The 20,071-nt window shown below is 50.2% G+C and overlaps 1 protein-coding gene across 1 annotated transcript in view; it reads right to left on the bottom strand.

Moving 5' to 3' along the window:
- The window catches only part of LOC148029640 (nuclear distribution protein nudF-like), a 187,803-nt gene that overhangs the window by 91,721 nt on the left and 76,011 nt on the right, over positions 1-20,071 (bottom strand). The window contains exon 3 of the mRNA XM_087685878.1: positions 11,739-11,824. Coding sequence (XP_087542004.1) covers positions 11,739-11,824 — 86 coding nt within the window. The remainder of the gene's footprint in view (positions 1-11,738; positions 11,825-20,071) is intronic.

Below are 20,071 nucleotides of genomic sequence, written 5' to 3'. Positions count from 1 at the left end.
GCCAACTGCTAAACTCCTATGGGCTAGAAGCCATAGAAAGAGGAATATCTTCCTAGGCCTGAAGCTGTTATGTAACTGCCTCCAAAAGTCATATAAAAACTCATCTGAGATTCCCTCTCTATGCCACTTAGGGGTGGCTACAGGCTGTGCTCTAATCTTGCTCATCTATATCCTCCGTCCGGAGCCGCAAGGTCAAATTTAGAGGTCCATCCGTCATGTTGAAAGGTCTCTACCCCCCGCTTCTTCTGATCGCGCCGGCCCCCTGTCGTCATCATGCCCCTCGCTCCACCCGATCGCAGCTCCCCCTAGATCGCTTGCCTCCTCGCCTTGACATTTGTTCCCCCCCCCCCCCCCCTCCCCCCGTCCGCTTGCCAAGCCTTCATTCCGCCTGCCCACACGACTGTCCCCCCCCCCCCCCCCGCCCGCCGGCCTGGCCTCCCATTCCGCCTGGAGTGCCCCCCAGTCAAACACCTTGCACGTAGTCCTCTCTGAGGAACAGCTCTTAGTCGTCCGAGCTAAGGAGCTGGAGCTAATGGAAACAACGATTTATGGTCAGGTAGTAGGACATTCCCTAGCCAGGGCCTAGCTTCGGGACTGACTACACTCCATGCTGCGCATCGGCACAGCGCAGATCGAGGAGGCGGTCCTATTGGGCCAAGGAATCTTCATGGTCCAGCTCAGCTCAGCGGACGTAGCTCGCGAGTTACTCGCCAATTCACCATATGCGTCCACAAAGGGGGTCATACACATTGTCCCCTGGTACACGGGCTTTACTGTGGAGGCGTTTGCACTCCACAACAGGTTTCTTCGGCACCCGGTCACCCTTCTTTTCCCCGGCTTGGCGATTGAGTATCGCCAGTTGGTGGAAGACTTTGGACGGCTCTTTTGCACTATCCTTCCCGCGTCCTTCACAGATGCAGTGACAGCTGCAGGAGTCCCAAAAGTACGGGTGGCAGTGAAAGAGGTCAAGAATATCCCACAGTTCCTAGAGATTGAGGCGGGTGGGCACTTCTTTAGGCAGCAAGTCATTGTGACGGTGCAGTCAAGGCAGTGCCCGCGTTGCCACGACTTTGGGCATCAGGCAGTAGGTTGCACGCGTTTCGGAGCCAAGGTGGCTCCGCCGACAAGACCGCAGGTGGACACTGGTGGCTTCACATGGGTCCAGAGACGATAGAGGGAAAGACGGCAGGGGGGTGCAACCAACATCTCAGACCCAGCCTCGGCAGCAGGGAACAGGTGGGCGTGCGACGCCCCCTCAACAAAGCACTCCACAGCCCCTCCCTACCCGCCCCACCCGGCAAGACCGCAACCCCCCACATCCACCACCCGCGCCACAGACTACCTCTCCTGAGGGTGGGTTCAGACCCAGCAGACAAACAGGCATCCCAAATACAGATGGCCAATCAAATTTCAGCATGAAAAACTGTATGTTCACACACATGGTGAAAGGCCAAAAAAATTAGGGGCCTTTTTTGACACGTCATGGCCAAGTTTTTGCTCTTTTCTTCCGGCTTGCCCAACACGGATACTTCTCCTTCATGCCATGTCTTCTCTTTGGCTCCTTTCCTTGTCCACCGCTAATGTGAATGAGATGGTGGACAACTCTTGGGAAATCCTTGTAGATGGGTGGAAAAGGGGATTTTCCACCCTTTTGTCCACCGTGCAAGTGTGACCTGGCAGACAAACAGGCATCCCAAATACAGATGGCCAATCAAATTTCAGTATGGAAAACTGTATGTTCATACACATGGTGGAAGGCCAAAAAAATTAGGGGCCTTTTTTGACACGTCATGGCCAAGTTTTTGCTCTTCTCTTCCAGCCTGCCCAGCACGGATACTTCTCCTTCATGCCATGTCTTCTCTTTGGCTCCTTTCCTTGTCCACTGCTAATGTGAATGAGATGGTGGACAACTCTTGGGAAATCCTTGTAGATGGGTGGAAAATGGGATTTTTCGCCCTTTTGTCCACCATGCAAGTGTGAACCCATCCTGAGTCCCCACAACCCCCACACCCACCTCCCTCCACATCCCATGCCCCCCCCCACTGACCCTAGCGCACAGCCCCTCATTTCCGCGACCACCAGCCCCCCCCCCCCAACACCCGCCATGTACTTCCGTCCATCCCACCATCCCTCGATCATCCTCCCCCCAACCACCCCCCGTACCGAGCACCCCCCCTGATCCGCACCTGGTTCAGGCGATCCCCCCCAGACCGACCCCCCTCCTCCCACAAGAGATGATGAGCCACACACGCCTACATCCTCTTCGCACCAGCAGTCCTTCCCCTCCCATACAGCCACCCAGCTCATCCACCCCTGCCCCCCGTCACACTTTCCTGAGACAGGCACACCTATTGCCATAGGAGTTCTTCCGCAGTGGCCCATGGTCCTACTTGAGAGTTGCGGAGCGCGGAGAGTTCCCACTACCTCTAGAGGTGGGGATCTTCATGGTTCGTAAGTCAAGGAGGGGCAAGGTCCATCTACTAGCACCACCGGATGGACCAAACTACGCCTTTTTTCTTCAGTCCTCTCACTCAGGGGAGTGGACGACGACACAGATAGAGAAAGAGTTGAAGAGTCAGGTGGCGGACCACACCTCCCAGTGGATGGGAGAAGAAGAACTAGCATTGTTTGCACAGCAGTGGCTTGGTTGCGTGATGGATATTAACTGGTGGGCTGGTGCCGAGGTCCCTCACCTGAGCATTGTCTTTCGAGCCCCTCCACAGTGGAGAGCTCCCAGGGATGTGATCAAGTGGCCCCTGGCACAAGCGGCCCGTTTCTACCAGTGCACAGTCTCAACTCTTAGCATGGCTAATAGATGCATTGATAGTACCACTTGGAACTTCTATCACCCCTATGGTCCAGCCAAGGGCCACCATGGGGAAATGGAGTTCGCCGTCCAGACCGGCGGCAAAGCATACCTGCATGCCTCATAGCTCCTCCTCTTCATCAGCAGCCTCCACACCGAACAGATGCATGTTCGGGTAGTCACAGGTTTCCCCATGAGCTTACACCTTGCATCCTGGAATGTGAATAGCCTCCACTACAGTGGGGCACGTGGTTCCAGGAAATTGATTGTTCAACAGGAGTTGCAGCCTACCCTTGCCGGACGGATCGACATCTTGCTTCTACAAGAGCACAAGCTCACCCCCACCCAGGCCCAGCGGGTAGGAAAGGTACTACCAGGCAGCTTGCACACTTACTAGGAGCACGCCATAGGTGCCCACGGTAGGAGTGGAGGCATATGCATCTCTATTGGTCCAAGTCTTACCGCTTTTTTTTTTTTTAAAGTAAAATGTCGCTGATTATATTACTCAAAAAGCTCATTACAACAGAGTGCTCCTGCTCAACAGACTATCTGGAGCTGAAGCAGAGTCACCAGTACATCATGCATACAAGCTTCTCAAGGCGGTCTAGGGGGGATGGGGGCAAGAAGCCATGGTGGGGGGGATATATCACCAAATGGGGTTGCCTACCTGCATCACAAAGAACAAACCCTGGCCGCCCCAGCTACGCATGAAGTGACCACGGAGCTCCTAACGAGCCCTGGACTCGCCCTACACCTGATCCCATCGGCCGCAGAGGGAATGGATGATGGAGGTCCATAGCTCTGCTAACGTTGCAAGTGCTAAAAGTCTCTCTCCGCCGAAAGCCACCTGGCATCGCGCCTTCCAAATATGCCATCCAGTAAGACTCCCTATGATCTCCCATATCTTCGAGCGGTCTATTGTGGGCTCTAGTACCTGGCGGATGGGTAGAGCCTCCAGTCCGACCATTGCGCATGACCCTGCCTCGATCATGAATATCGTGTCCTGCATCCTGGCCTCATACAAAAGGTAACGGCCCTGGTTGATTGCCTGCCAAAGAAAGCTCCCCGTGAGATACACCCAAGGTTGGGCGCTATACGTCGAAGGATACGGCATGCTCCTCTCCACATGAGCTGCGCCTCCCCACAAGACCAAAGGCAGTGCTTTGGGGTTCCCAGAGGCTGTTGTGTGCAACGCTTACAACCTCCCTCCTTTTGCATCTGGGCAAGCCAGCTTCCCACTGCCAAGCCTCCATGTGCCACCAACCATAAAAAATACGACACCCTCCTCGGCCTCCAACTATCCCATAGGCGGCGCCAGAAGGTCTGTCGGAAGGGCTCCGTGATGCTCTCCTCCGCCCAGTGCCTGCTGCGTGACGGTGCCCAGTCCATATCCTCCTGCATCAGTACATGTCTGCCAATCCTGGCAGTATACTCTAGGAACCTGGGTGGCTTTTTGGTGACCGCAGAGGCCGGCCATAGCCACTCTCCTAGATCCCACTCCAGCTCATCAAGTAGTCTACCCTCCCAGATCCAAAGGCGCCACTCTTTGAGCTCCTTCCAAAAAACATAGGGGTCTAGTCGCCAAGTCTTCCCCTGAAGACCCACCACCCAAATCCTCTTCCACGAAAGGGTGGCAATCCCCTCATCCTGGTGCCCTCTGTCAAGGGCCAGACGTTTCCCCTCTTGAACGGCGAAGAAGGTCCCCTTGGGGGTGCCACCCATTCTACTTGCCACCTGAAGAGGGATGGCTACTGGAGAGAACCTAGCTGCCCATACCTCCCCGGGCTCTATCGGCTCTCGTATCGGGGGGGCAAGCCACTCCGAAGGTATTGCTGCGTCTATCTCTCTTCTCCTCCACTCCACTCCTCTCGTGCAACCTGATACTCGTTGCAACACCTCCTCGTCCGCCATCCTGTACACCTCCCGCCATGTCCTGATGGAACGAGCCGGGCCGGCCTCCCACCCAGCCCACTGGATATGGGGGCGCTCACCTATCTCTGCCCCTTCCCTATCTTTGACCTGGAGGTTCCAGATCACTGGCTGACGGTCTATCTCCTCCTAGCAACCTAGGGGGCTCTGGATTAGGGCCTTATGAAGGCCCTGCCACACACGAAGTAGGCTCCCCAGGAAAGGTGATCTGGGGGGGGTGATCTGGGCTGACGTGAAGATCCATCTCAGGGATGGCCTCCGCTCACCGCCAAGCCTCGATTTACAATCGTAAAGGCCCTCCTCCAGTAAGACCTTCCAAGTCTGCCCGCCTGGTGTGAGACCCTAGACAACTAGCTTGCCCAAGAGGGCCATACTCTGATATTCTCGGTCTATGATCCCAAGCCCTCCCTCTGATCGATGTCGTATGATGGTCTCGCCCCCGCCACCTTGGCCCTGGAGTCCCCGGAGCCATCAGACCCAGACCAAAGGAAATTCCGCACTAGGCGACGAAGCTGCCCTACACACGATGAGGAGAAGCACCAACACGAGGCGATGTACCAGGCTGTCGCTAGGAGGACCTGGTTAACCACCAGGGCTCGACCAGCTAGTGAGAGGCGAACCGTGCTCCAGTAGGTCAGTTTCCTCCGAATAGAATCTAGGACAGGAAGAAACTGCTGGGCAGGAGTGATATCGAGTCCCACCTGGAACCCTAGATATCGGACGGTCTGCCCTCAGCTCACCCGAGTCTTACCGCTTGTGTACGAGACCACGGGACGATAGTGGCAGGGAGGGTGCTATGGATCAGATTGGATATTGGGGACTCGTGCCTTGGAGTCCTTAATATCTATACCTCTCCGGAGGTTAGGGCACGCAGCAGGTTCTGGGTGGAGATCGCAAAAGGACTCCTAGAGGTGGACTCCTGGATTGTTGGAGGAGCCTTCAACAACCTGGAGGCTTTGGAGGACCAGCAGGGCAGAGGGAGAAACTATCAAGCCATGGCCAGGGAGGAGCAGGAGGCATGGGAGGTGTTTCTACTGGCAGTAGGAGCATGCGATGCATCGAGAGACCCTGCCTTCCATAGAAGGGAGAGGTCGTTGGACTTCTCTTGGGGATACATGCGGCTAGGTGGAGTCCTGCTAGAGCAGTTGGACAGGTTTTATGTGGGAGAGTGGGGAGGCTCTCGGGGAGGCCAGATTGGGAAGTTGGCGGGCACCACGTTGTCCGATCATTGCCCGGTTCTCCTGACACTAGATTCCCTAGCATCTGCCCTAGATACACGATCTTGTCGGATCCCTGACTCATCTATAGGAGGGAGAAGGTGACCAGACAAATAGAGCAGATTTGGACCAGAGAGTGGGGCAGGAGAGGCCAAATCGCAGAGGAGGTTGCAAAGGCCCTAGCCCAGTCGAACAGAATCTGCCAAGAGGTAGCCATACAAGCTAGGCAACAGAGCTGGGAGGAGGAGAGAGCACTCCGGCGGGACCTTGCAGCCACGTAGAGATTATTTTAGGAGGCACCAAGGGATCCCGCTCTCCACGGACAGGAGGTGTGCGCGCAAGCAGCCATTGCTGGCCTAGAGGACAAGCGCTCTGAGTTCTCTTTCCGCACCTCAGCAGCTTTCTGGGCGCCGAAGGGGGACACGATGTGCAGGGAGTTTTTCCAGGTGCACCAACCTCGCACCTCAGGAGAGCAAATACGTGGCCTTCGAGATCAATATGGAAGGACCCCTTCTAGCCCAAATGAGGTGATGGAGATTGCTACCGACTACTATAGTCGCCTCTTCCAGCAAGAGATAGCCTCAGCTAGAGGACAGCGATGTAGATAGCAAGTCTGGGATAACATCCCGTCCCTCATTACAGAGGAGATGGGACGCTCCCTCCTAGCCCCCTTCACAGAGAAGGAACTAGAGGAGGCTTTCCATACACAAGACGGACAGAAATGCCCGGGAGAGGATGGCCTCTCTAAGGCTTTCTTCACTACCTTCTGGGAAGTAGTGAAGGACCCCCTACTGATGCCCTTTCAGGAGATTTTCACTTTAGGACAGATGCCAAGGAGTCTATCGGCAGGCCTTATCAATCTTCTCCCTGTTGGAGCTTTCCCAATGGAGACCGATCACCTTATTGTCAGTGGCCTATAAAGCACTGGCAAAGATGATTGATAGGCGACTATGCCCCTTGCTTCCAAACATCATCCATGACACAGAGACAGGCTTTGTCCTGGATAGGAGCATCTTGGACAATGTATTCACCTTCTTTGAGGCGACAGAGTGGGCTCAGTACAATGGGCAGAGACTGGCCGTACTACTCTTGGATTTTGAGAAAGCCTATGATAGGGTGGACTGGGATTTCCTAGAGGGCACCATGGTGAGGTTGGGTTTCCCCCAGGCTTGGATTTCCGGGGTCTCTGCACTTTACAGATCGGCCACCAACAGGGTTCTCATAGGAGGGAGGAGAGGGGAGGAGTTTCGGCTGGAGAGATCGGTCCAACAGGGCTGCCCCTTGGCCCCGTACCTGTTCCTTCTCTTTGCAGAGGCGATGTCTCACTTCCTCAGGTCACGTGTGAGCGGATTACATGGCCTCCCACTTCCAGTAAGAGAGGAAACCGAGTTGTTAGACTTAGAGTATGCAGATGATACAGCGCTCTACATAGAGGACGACGAGTTGATGCTAGAGAGAGTAAGATTGGCTCTTGACGTGTTCTGTTCTGCAGCGGGAGCAAAAATCAACTGGCGAAAGTCGGTTGGTTTCCTCACAGACCCGAACTCTAGCACGGAGTGGGGCGTCCACCTGGGATTTAGATGGGTGAGCAAAGGACAAACCGTCTGGTACCTAGGGTTCCAGGTGGGACTCGACATCACTCCCGCCCAGTAGTTTCTTCCAGTCCTTGATTCTATTCGGAGGAAGCTGACCTACTGGAGCACGGCTCGCCTCTCACTAGCCGGCCCAGCCCTGGTACTTAACCAGGTCCTCCTAGCGACGGCCTAGTACATCGCCTTGTGTTGGTGCTTCTCCTCCTCCTGCGTAATGCAGCTTCGCCGCCTAGTGCGGAATTTCCTTTGGTCTGGATCCGGGTCAAACGGCTCCAGGGATTCCAGGGCCAAGGTGGCGTAGGCGACCATTATACGACATCGGTCAGAGGGAGGGCTTGGGATCAAACCCAGAGTATCAGAGTATGGCCCTCCTTGGCAAGCTAGTTGTCCGCGGCCCCACACCGGACGGGCAAACCTGAAAGGTCCTATTGCAGGAGGGTCTCCAGGATTGTGGCGAGCTAGTTGTCTGCAGCCTCACACCGGAAGAGCAGACCTGGAAGGTCCTATTGCAGGAGGGTCTTCAGGATTGTAGACCGAGGCTTGGCGGTGAGTGGAGGCCGTCCCTGAGATGGATCTTCACATCAGCCCAAATCACCCCTCCCAGATCACCCTTCCTACGCAGCTTGCTCCACATGTGACAGGGCCTCCGTAAGGCCCTAATCCAAAGCCCCCCCAGCTGCCAGGAGGAAATAGACCGTCAGCTGGTGATTTGGAAACCCCAGGTCAGGGACCCGGAAGGGGCACAGATTGGCGAGCGCTCCCACATCCAGTGGGCTGGTTGGGAGGCTGGCCCGGCTCGTACCATCACGACATGGTAGGAGGTATACAGGATGGCGGACGAGGAGGTGCTGCAGCAAGTATCAGGCTGCCAGCGAGGAGTGGAGCTGAGGAGAAGGGAGATATACGCAGCAATACCTGACGAGAATCCGATAGAGCTCCAGAAGGTATGGACCACTAGGTTTTCACCAACAGGCATCCCCTACAAATCGCAGGAAGAGTGGGTGGCGCTCCACCTGGGACCTTTTTCACAGTGCAGGTAGGGGGGCGTCTAGCTCTTGACAGAGGGCAGCAGGACGAGGGGATAGCTGTCCTTTCATGGAAGAGGATCCGGGTGGTTGGCCTTCAGGGGAAGACATGGCAGCTGGACCCTTTGGTCTTTTGGCAGGAGCTCAGAGAGTGGCACCTCTAGATCTGAGAAGGAAGGCCACTTGATGAGCTTGAGTGGGATCCGAGAGAGTGGCTTTGGCCGGCCACCGTGGTCGCCAAGAAGCCACCGAGATTACTGGAGTACACCGCCACGATTGGCAGACACATACTGATGCAGGAGGATATGGATTGGGCGCCGTCACATAGCAGGCACTGAGTGGAGCACAACATCATGGAGCCGTTCCGACGGACCTTTTGGCGCCGCCTATGGGACAGCTAGAGGCCGAGGAGGGTATCGTATTTTTTATGGCTAGTGGCACATGGAGACTTGGCGGTGGGAAGCTGGCTTGCCCAGATGCAGAAGGAGGGAGTTTGTAAGTGCTGCACATAGCAGTCTATGGAAACCCCAAAGCACTGCCTTTGGTCGTGTGAGACGGCACAGCTCGTGTGGAGAGGAGTATGCCGCATCCTTCGCCGCATAGCACCCATCCTTGGATGTATCTCTTGGGGAGCTTTCTGCTGGCAGGCGGTCAGCCAGGGCCGTCACCTTCTGTATGAGGCCAGGATGCAGGATACAATATTCATTATCGAGGCAAGGTCGTGCACAATGGTGGGTTTAGAGGCTCTACCCATCCGCCAGGTACTGGAGCCCACAGCAAACCGCTCTGAGGTATGGGAAATCATAGGGAGTCTTACTAGTTGGCATATCTGGAAGGTGCAGTGTCAGGTGGCTTTCGGCGGAGAGAGACTTTCAGTACAGGCGACCTTAGCAGAGCTCTGGACCTCCATCATCCACTCCCTTCGAGGCCAATGGGATCAGGTGCAGGGCGAGTCCAGGTCTCGTCAGGAGCTCCGAGGTCATTTCATGCGCACTTGGGGTGGCCAGGACCTGTTCTTCGTGATGGCGACGGCAGCCCCAGATGGAGATACACCCCCCCTCCATGGCTTCTTGCCCCTATCCCCCCCAGACCGCCTGGAGAGGCTTGTATATATGATGTATCTTTGACTTTCACCAGCTCCAGCTTGGTCTGTTGAGCATGAGTACTCCGTTGTAATCAGTTTTTTTGAGTAATATAATCAGCCACATTTTACAGGGAAAAAAAAATATCCTCCGTCCCAATCTACATGAGGTGGGCCATAAACAACCAATCCAAATGAAATCTTTCTTCAAGTCCAATTGGATCATAACTAGCTCATATATTCTATGTCCAAAAACCATCTTCTGCATGAGCTGGGCCATTAAAGACCAATCCAGATGATCAAAAGCTTTCTTCAAGTCAAACTGAACCATCACTATTTCTTGACTTGTATATGCAGAATCCATTCCTGTCAGTACATCAAGAACATTATGCTAAATACCTTGACAAAAAGTATTATGCATACCACCCATCAGGAAAATAGTCCGTCAATGTTTGATAGCAGGAGGGCACGTCAGGCACCAACTTGATATTTTTTCCTCTTTTCAAGATTTGACTACACATAGAACATCCCAAGCATTTGCATGCAGTACTCTTTACATACCATGTTGTTCATGGCAAGAGCAAACACCCTTAACATTCCAAATAAGGATTTTCATATGAACGAAAATATGAATTCAGGTGTGAGACTGCAATTATCTCCCCTTTGTATTTGTTTGCAATGCAACTAGTACCTCCTCATCCAATTGTGCACATGCATTTTGCCTACAGCCATCCCTCTTCAAAGTAGATGGTTGATCTATATTCTTAGTATTTTGACATAGGAATGAGGAGTATTGAGGGAGATGAGGTGCTCCCCTCCCCACTTCTGCCTTATACCCCTCTCCCTACAACCCACCCACCCTTGCCCCCAATTGACCCCCACCTCCTCCCAACTCCATCCACGATCTCCTAATCCTCCCCTCTCCAACCCCCACCTCCCCATTCTTTGATCCCTCCTCCTAACCCCATCTTCCCGAATCCCCTAACACACCACTCCCCAAAAAAAGGGGGAAAAAAAAAACAAAACAAACAACCAAATACCCTTTTATACTTCACCTCCACCTCAACATCATCATAGTTGCATGGAAACTCATTTCCTACATATGAAAAATACCAAACATTTACTACCTATAAAATGTGTTTCTTACCCACACAAGACTTAAGAAAAAAATAATCCATGAACCTAAGTAGGTAACTAGGAATGGTTCTTTAGTCTTAGCTAGGATTCAAAAAGCAGCTTTGAAGGTTTTGTGTTTGAGGTTTGGACTTTGGTTCTAGAGTCTAGTATCCACTACCTAGACTACTTAGGTTTTGGATATGTGAGCTTTGATGTGATCATAGGCTGATACCCTCATTACTCTTTTCCATATTTTGACTATCATCATTCCAGATTGTCATATGAACATGTATATTGATATCATAAGTCGTGATATTTTTGAAATGCTAATTTCAACATCAGTGTTCTTTCATATTTGGCATTGGAGCCTCGCATAGCCAAATTTGTTCATGTGTGTAATTTATGAATGAAGAAGGTTATTTATTTTCATAATTCCCATATTTGAATCCTCGGTTCATTATTTTATTATACTTCAAGGAAACATTTCATACATTTCCTAGCAGTTGATACTGTAGGAAATTTGTTTGCTTGCCCAAAAATTTAGAAAACTCCTTGCTACTGACATCCTCACTTTCTCTCCCCCTTCCATGCTCTCCCCTAAAACACCTTCTTCCTTCCACCTTGCCAACCCCTCCCCTCTCCTTCCACTTCCTTGCCCTCCCCAAAGAACCCTTCCTTGCTACTCACAAGCAATATCCATTCAAAGCTAAGACTGTATAGAGGATAGAACTTTAATCAAATCATATGTGTTGCCAACAAGCAACAATAAGCTAGGTTAGAGGAAGAGAAAAATCAAAAACTCTTTTGCTGATGGCCGAAGTTTCACATCAAAAGTTCATTGAATGCCGTGTATGGCCAAATTTCAGCACCCTCAATCCATTACAATGAAGCTTCTAAATTGCCACAATTTATTTGCAGGACTTGCATAAAAACTAGCTTTTTTTAAAAAGTATATTGAGTTATCTTTAATACCTCATGCTTGTAATCTGGGCAGAATGACCATTCAAACTGTAAGCTAGAGTCAATGGTTCTAAGCTCCACGCTGTGATAGTAGATCCCTGTGTTAATGGTCAAATATTTAAATCAAAATGCAGCTTGAGAAATCACTTCTTCTGAAGAACAGATTACATTAATCCTCCCTCAAGAGATAGCATATGCTCTTTGATCCTGCACCAATTTGATTCAATTTTCTTTTGCAAGATACTCTCTTATTGCATCAGTATTTTGCACATATTATTATAATTTGCATTCGTCCTATCAGGAGTCTAGCTCACAAGCATTTTAACTTCATTTGGTCACAACTTTCGTTTGCACGTACGAATGGTAACACAACTTACAAAATTACAACAGACTGTACTTGTTGAAAAAGCAGATATTTTATTAGGCGATTAAAATAGATGGGACTTGGCTGAAAGAAGGAAGAAAATTTGTTGTGTCCAAAGTCAATGTCGAAGGCTTGGAAAGATCAGCCAGTAAAGGCATATAATTAATAGGAGCAATATATATTTCACTGAGAAACGCTTTTAGTGAAAAAAACATAATGGTGACAGCAACAATTGTTAGAAAGAATCCTTCATTAGATAATGGATGTGCAGGCTAGACATTTGGCTATAGCAAGGCCACTGATCAAGCAGAGTTATGATTCAGCAGGGCGCAGCCAAATGACATGGAAACAAGCCCTTCAAGCCTTGGCTTTAGTACGTTTCCACCTACTTTAGCAGTTGTTACTCTCCACCAAAGACTGCAGCTTGACACTAATAGTTGCGGCCACTCTCTATCAGCAAAGCAGGTGTTATTATCCAACAGCAAAGGCCCACACACTGCACCCTCTAGTAGGACTTCACTCTTTAATAGAGACGGCTGCCAAATGTGGTTACTCTTCAACAGCAATGGACCCACCAAGGTCTAGGCCGTCCCCCACGTTTTAGTGATAGATAAGAATGCCCTACTGACAATTATTGGGTGTGTTAGCTTGGAGTGTCAGCATTGTCAAATGTTAGCTTGGTTATTCCTAATGTTTTGCTATAGTTTGACTTCATTTGATGTTGGCCACAGTTGTTACTATCTCCACTTTGTATTAAATAGTTGATTATCTTTGCACTGGTTTATTTTTTACATCTTTGCATTGGTATATGCCTTGGTCTAATCTCTCTTGTCACTCTATACTTGGTTTCCCATCTGCACTGTAATGTGTAGGTGGTCGTCATGGTGGTGTGCGTAGGAGGTGCAAGGGGCTCCTCATAGCAGTATGCTTGCTCTACAATCAATGCATACACCTTTGAATTCCTTCACATTTCCTTGAGGGGAAATACAAGAGGAAAAAATGGTGTTTTGGACCCTTTGAATGAGCTCATGAATGCTAATGCAAAGAGGACAAGAGGGAGAAAAAAAGGGGAAGAAGTCTAGGAAAGAAAAGGGAAGTCTAGAGGGAAAAGAGAGAATGTTGCACAGAGAAGTCTAGAGGCAAGAAGTTTGGAGACAAACAATTTTGGGGGAGAGGAGAGACTGGGAAGTCTGGAGAGAAGAGCAAAGACAGAGAAGTAAAGTCTAGAGATAGAGAGGTCCAAGTTTGGAGAGAAGCACAGAGACGAAGAAGTTTCGAGACAAGGGGCTAAACATAGGCAACCTGGAAGAAAGAGAAGAAAGAAAGAGAAATCTAGGGAGAAGAGGGGAGAGAATGAAGTTTGGAGACAAGGTTGAAGACAACAAGAAATCTTAAAGGGAAGAGGAGAGAGGAAGAGAAGTCTAGAGAGAAGAGAAAGGAGAAAGAGAAGTTTGGAAAGAAGAGAAGAGAGAGAAAGAGAAGTTTGTAGAGAAGAGGGGGGAGACAAAGACAAGACTAAAGTCACACAAGAAGCCTGAATGGAAGATGAGAAAGGAGAGAAGTCTAGAGAGAAGAGGAGAGAGAAAGAGCAGTGTCTGAAGACAAGGTCTGGAGGAAAGAGAGCTGAAGAGAAATCTAGAGAGAAGAGGAGAGAAAGTGAGGTTTGAAGAGAAAAGGGAAGATGAAGAAGTCTGGAGACAAGGGTGTGGAGTGAGTTTGTGGCACCCTAGAGTAAAAAGAGACCAAAGAAGTACACAGAATTACAAAGAGCACACTTTTAGTAGCACAAAATGATTGCTTCATACAATGGTCAACTCCCCTCTCCTTTTAGAGTTGAAGGGGAAGGGCAAAAAGATCTTCATACAATATCTAGAGACGTTTGGGCAGTGGAAGAAGATATTCTCAAGACATGTCAGCACAAAATAGGTCAAGTTCAGTTTGCCTCTTAGAAAGACTTCAGACAAAGAGTAGGAAGGAAAAATCTCTGGCAAGGATGGTCCTTGAGGCATGTACACCCTCCCACCCCATGACTTGCGGATTATGAAGATTCCAACCTCTAAACACAATGAGAACTCCCCGCTATTGTAAGCATGGGGAAGAATGTGAGAATGACAATACTTCGAACTTAACCAACTCGATCAATTATCACCACGAAAATTAGGAGAGAGAGAGAGAGAGAGAGAGAGAGAGAGAGAGAGAGAGAGAGAAAGAAGAAGAAGAAGAAAGTTATATTAACGTCTACAACAGGCCAAGTTGGCCTATGAGACCAAAATGTTGCATACAAAATGTCTGGGAGATTTCAAAAGTCCCAGTGAAGCTCACGTTAATGCTATGTTGAACTAAATTGAGTAGGTACAAAATGATATCTAGACTAGATACAATCTAGAGGTATTCCCAGTGCAGTGTGGAACTGTTCCTGGGGTGTTCATCCTAGGATGTCCCCCATGGGTCGGTCTAACATGGAGAGACTAAAGCGGCGGGGCAGGGCTCTCCGATGGCGGCGTAGTATCCCTTGTATCTTCGACATGTGTCTTCTACGGGGATGGGGGCCGGTGGGGCGTGGGCGCCAGGCTTTACCTCTCGCTGTGGCTATTTCTAAAGTGGTCCCCGGGGGTCGGGAGGCTGGTTGGGCTGGTGGGGGCTCGGTGGTGGGGAGGGTAGCTCGTATTTGGTAGAATTCGTTGAGTGTGCGTTGGTTGGTGGCTCCTTGTCTTTGCTCCGTGGTTCGTAGGAGGTGGTCTCTGTGGCGTCGTATTTCCAGTAGAAAGAGCCCCAGGCATCTCTGGTCTTTGAATTCCATCACCTTGGAGAGTGGTTTGAATCCTAAGCTGAATAGGCAGTGGAAGCGTCCCCGGATTTCGTAGTACACTGGGCATCTACAGATATAGTGTTCCTCTGTCTCTGGCTCGAGATGGCAGAGCTGACAGATTCGGCCGTCTGGGGGGAGGGGGTTGGCCCCGTATCTGCCCGTTTCGACCCGTATTTGGTGTGAGGACGTGCGGATCTGTCCGATGGCACTTCTGACCCCGTGAGACAGGTGTGTCCATGTAGCTTGGGCGGGTGATGAAGCCATCCGGGGAGATGTGCAGAAAGTGTTCTCGGTAGAAAGCCTTCTTGGTTCCTAGTTCCGACGTGGGGGTCGCCCATGTCCTGGCTGTGTCTATCTGGATGATATCCATTCTGATGATGCGATGCACCTCCTCTCGGCTGAGCTCCAGGTGTGGGCAGTCTAGGCTGTATTGTAGTGGGGGGAGGTGGTCCATGTGCAGACCATGGAGCCGTAGCCAGGTCTCTGTTCGGGCATACCAGCACTCAGTGTCCCCTTGTGTTGCTAGCTGTTTGGATGACTTCAGGGTGAGTCTGGGGTATCGGTGCCGGGGCAGGTCCCATATTCGGCGCAAGAAGGTCACGGTCTGGAAGAGGGCCTCAGCCACGAGGGGCGGTGCCCCCAGCGCTGCGCGGATGATCTCGTGTGGTACGGAGGGCTTGCTTCGGATCATCCGTGAGATCATAAGTATTAAGGGTCTCTCCATCTGCTCCCATCCCTCATAGGTGGCCTCCTCCTTAGGCAGTGGCTGATCCTGTGGGGCCCTCCGCGTGTGGTAGAGACTGGACCCCCATATGGGAGCCCCGTACAGGAGGGCTGGTGTGACCAAGGTGTCAAAAAGCCAGAGCTTTGTCCGGGGTTCCTCGAACCGTATGCGGGCACATTGGTTCTCCATTGACCCGAGGGCTGCATAGCCTCAGGTTAGTCTATCTTCTGCGGCTTTTCTCAGGGTAAATCTCGGTCCAGAGAATGTAATCCCCAGATAGACGTATCTTTGGACCACGTCCACGGTCTCTCCGCCGTATGTGAAGGGGGGTACCGACCGTCAGAGCCATTGGGTTGACGTGTTGAACACCATGACCTTGGTTTTCCCCAGGTTCACAGTTAGGTCTTTGTCTTGGCAGAAGGCCTGTAGTGCGTCTAGTTGGCGCTGTAACCCTTCGGGTGTGCTGGAGATGAGGACTATGTCGTCCACATATAATAAGATGGGTATCAGTGTCCCTCCCAGGCTCGATCCCTCCTCACCCAATCTATCTATGTACTCTGAGATCTCATCAATGTAGAGGCCAAATAGGGTGGGTGAGAGTGGGTATCCCTCCTTGACTCCGATGGTGCTGGTTATCTCCTTTGACAGCCCTCCTGGTACTGAAACTCGGCCCTTTACCGATTCGTATAGTGCCAGTATCCCCCATCGCATTTTGGTTGGTACCTCCAGTTCCTGTGGTCTCTGCATGAGCCTCGCTCGTGTGACTGTGTCAAAGGCCTTGCGGAAGTCCACGAATCAGCAGTACACCCATCTTCCATGTGCTCTGCCCTCCTCTATGATGGCTCTCAGTGCAAGGATATGGTCAAGGGTGCAGAACCCCCTCCTAAACCATGCTTGTCCTGCCGCCCGATGTTGGTGTTGCTCTACCCACTTGCTCAGCTCGTGGTCCAGTATGGATCCATAGAGCTTGGCTAGTACATGGCCAACCATGACTGTTCGGTAGTTCGTGGGAACCATGGGGTCTCCGGCCTTCAGGATAGGTATTATGGTGTTGGCTGACCGGCTGGCAGGGAAGCCTTCGCATAGGGCTCTGTTGAACATGTGTGCTAGGAGAGGTGCCAGTATGTCTCTAGCATGGGTCAAATGCTCTGCTACCAAGCCTTCGTGGTCTTGGGCACGGCCATTTTGGAGTCTATCAATGGCGTCCCAAAGCCGCCCCGTGCTAAAGAATGTGGATGATCCGGGTCTGCTCCCTGGGGGCCGGGGTAGCTGGGGCTGCTTGGGTACTTGGTATAGTGAGGTTGCATATGCGTGCCAAGTGTCCGGGGAGGTGATGGGCGTCTGGGCTCGGGTTTCCTGAAACGCCTTCCATGCCTCTTTGTTGTCCTGTCCTGGGAATAGCTGGTAGAATTCGTGTTCCACTTTGGAGAGGTAGGCTCATTTCTTCCTTCGCACTAGACGACGGAAGATCAAGCGTGCCTGTTTATGCGTGTGTACTCCTCGTGCTTCGTCCTGTTGAAGATGGAGCCGGGTTTCCCTGCACTCTGCATCGTACCAACTATTCTGTGGGACATTCTTGTTTGGAGGGGTGGAGTGGGGGGATGTGTGGGGGAAGTATTCGGTAGCCGAGGTGTGTAGTGCGCCCGCCAACTGTGCTGTGACCTCCTCCAAGGGTGCGTGGGGATCCATTTCCTGCAGGCTCCAATAGAGATGGTCGGAGTATGCGCTCGCAGTTAGCCTGGTAAAGTGATACTTGGGGAATCTTTGGGGGGGGGGGGGTTAGGTCATACCTGCAGGTTATGTCAAATTGCAGGTAGGCATGGTCGGCAGCCACTAGAGTGGGCGAGGTGATATTTTAAAGGACTGGATGTCGGGGATAAGTGATAGAGGGCCGAGGATATAGTCCACTGTGCTTGCTCCCAGTTTCTGTGTGGGTGCTCCATGTGCCCCCCGTCCGATGCAATTGGCCGCGTGCTTGTGTGGGAAGCATGTGAGGGCATCCGACCCGGGCCATCTGTCGAGACCGTTGAGGATGGCTAGTCCGTGTGCCCCCCCCATTCAGCTGTGTCCTGTGATGCCCGGTTGAGTCCTATCTCCTCCAGTGCAATCTCTTTGTACATGTGGTCTTCTCTCTCGAAGAAGGGGGTCTGCCTCTGTGCTGTGCGTGCGTTGAAGTCTCCGGCCAGCATGACATCCCCCAAGCTGGAGTAGTGCATGATATCTTCGTACAGTGGTAGGTATGGTGACTCGCCCTTCGTTGGTGCATATGGGGAGTGTGCTGGTGGGAAATAGCACACCGCCATGTATATGTCTCGGGGGCGATCTCTGTGTATCCGGATCCACATGAACCGGGCTTCCTCATCTTTCTACATGACTTGCACCATGGGCTGTAACTCTGGAGCTCCGAGAGGAACACCAAGGAAAAGGGAATTCTCTTGCAAGAAAATCTATCTTGTAACATCAACAAGCTTGTTTATCATGTTTCATATGATCACAATGAAGAAAAGAACACCAGGCACAACAAATCTTCATGCAGCATCATGTAAATCTCCCACGGTTTTTAATAGAATCAACCATATTCTTCAACATCCTCATAGAATCCATCAATATCACAAAGAAAGCAAAGAAGTACACCATCTTTGAATGGAAATACATCACATAGTATTCATCTTCAATATCTTCATAGTCTTCTCTCTCAATCTCTCATATACAATCACTCTGTTTCAGTAGAATTGGCTATCTCTGACTCTCTCTCACACACTCCATCAATAATACATCATATCCTCACTACAATCTCTCTAAATTACTCTCAATAATCACTCTTAGGTCGTGGATACCCCTCCCAAGAGGTATGTCTGATATGAAAGGTCACCAGAGCCACTACAGTGTCTCTTCACAGCTCACTACTGTCACTTCACTCTAGTCTTCTCTTGAGTCTTCAGCAGCTACTTCTTCCACTTCTTTCAGCTCTTTTGCACTTGTATTCACCTCTTTCCAAGGCTAGAAAACTTTCCCCAAAATCACACATACATTCCACAGAACACTTACAGAACAGTCTACAGAACAGTACCAGAACAGTTACAGTACAGAACAGAACAGAAGCAGAACAGAAGCAGAAGCTCTACAGAAGACCTACAGAAGGTTACAGAAGGTCATCAGAACTACATAACTCACTCTCAAACCATTCAAAACTCTCACAAACCATTCACTAAGCTTTCACAATATCTCATTCTTCATCAATCTATACTCCATCCCTCCTTACAGAAGACAATCAGAACAAAAACAGACCAAAACAGAACAAAACAGAAGGTATACAGAACCATTCAGAACCTATCAAAACATCACAGAACCATCAACAAACATCATGATCTTCCAAAACACAATCAATATCATCCAAAACACTCTCAATCCACTTCCAAATCAATCAATCATCCCATAAAATCAACCATTCAGCTCTCAAAAACAACAAAAATCAGCCAAAAAACAAGTCATTTCAACACTCAACATATCCCCACACTTAATAAGGAAGCGTCCTCGCGACCCAGGAAAAAGGGAATACAAGTTCATTTAAAAGCTTCACTGTGATCTTCAATATCTTCTCACAAAGAATCCATCCACCACGACCCCATCTTATAACCTGTTTCTGATATAAAAATACGAAGAAAGGAAAACGCTTTCACACATTAACACCTCTTATCAAACTAAAAATCACCACAAATTTGTAAAGGATATAAGAGTTTGCTTCTTCTTCTTCTGCATCAGCTTCAACTCTCCAACCACGACCCCATCTTAACAAATCTCCAAAACATAGCTCGTACACAAGATCCAATAGGAAACCACTACGTTCGTTTGACATACATGAACTCACAACACAAACACTAATACACAACACAACCATCTGAATGACTTCTTCAAAAAGAAGAGTTTGGCATTAAAAAGCTTGCACCATACATTGGAAAGGTATCAATGAAGATGATCCCTCTTAAAAGATTGATGTTGTCGGAATCGATCCATAGATAAGGATTCATCTACAAAGTTTTTAGGAGGATTGTGAAAAAATTGGAGACAGCACATCCTTTCCAACAAGACCAGGTATCTGCTAGGCAAACAGAGGGCATGAAAATACAATATCTCCAACTGTTGAGAATCAATGCTAACATTGACATTCATGCACAGTTTTGGGATAGACTTTGAATCAGTATGAGAGTGCCTATGCATATACGCCAGGTACCAAGCAAAGTGAGCAGTTAATCTCACTGAGGGATCTGCAGACTGTGAATATTGTTGGGCAAAATGAACATAGTTTTGATAAGCTTGACTTGAAACTGTCCATTCCCCTGGAATTACTGGCCAATTAATCTGCGGTCCTGTAAGGCAATCATCCGAACTCCATCCCCTTCTTCTGGAAATCTGAGTATCAAAACCGGCACAGTCACTAACCAACTGAG

This window comes from Lygodium microphyllum, chromosome 10, assembly GCF_053477565.2.
Source record: "Lygodium microphyllum isolate KBCC chromosome 10, Lygodium_microphyllum_v1.1.10, whole genome shotgun sequence".
Taxonomy (NCBI): Eukaryota; Viridiplantae; Streptophyta; class Polypodiopsida; order Schizaeales; family Lygodiaceae; genus Lygodium; species Lygodium microphyllum.
Note: the sequence above shows the minus strand (reverse complement) of the source record. Positions and strands in the feature narration are given on the sequence as shown.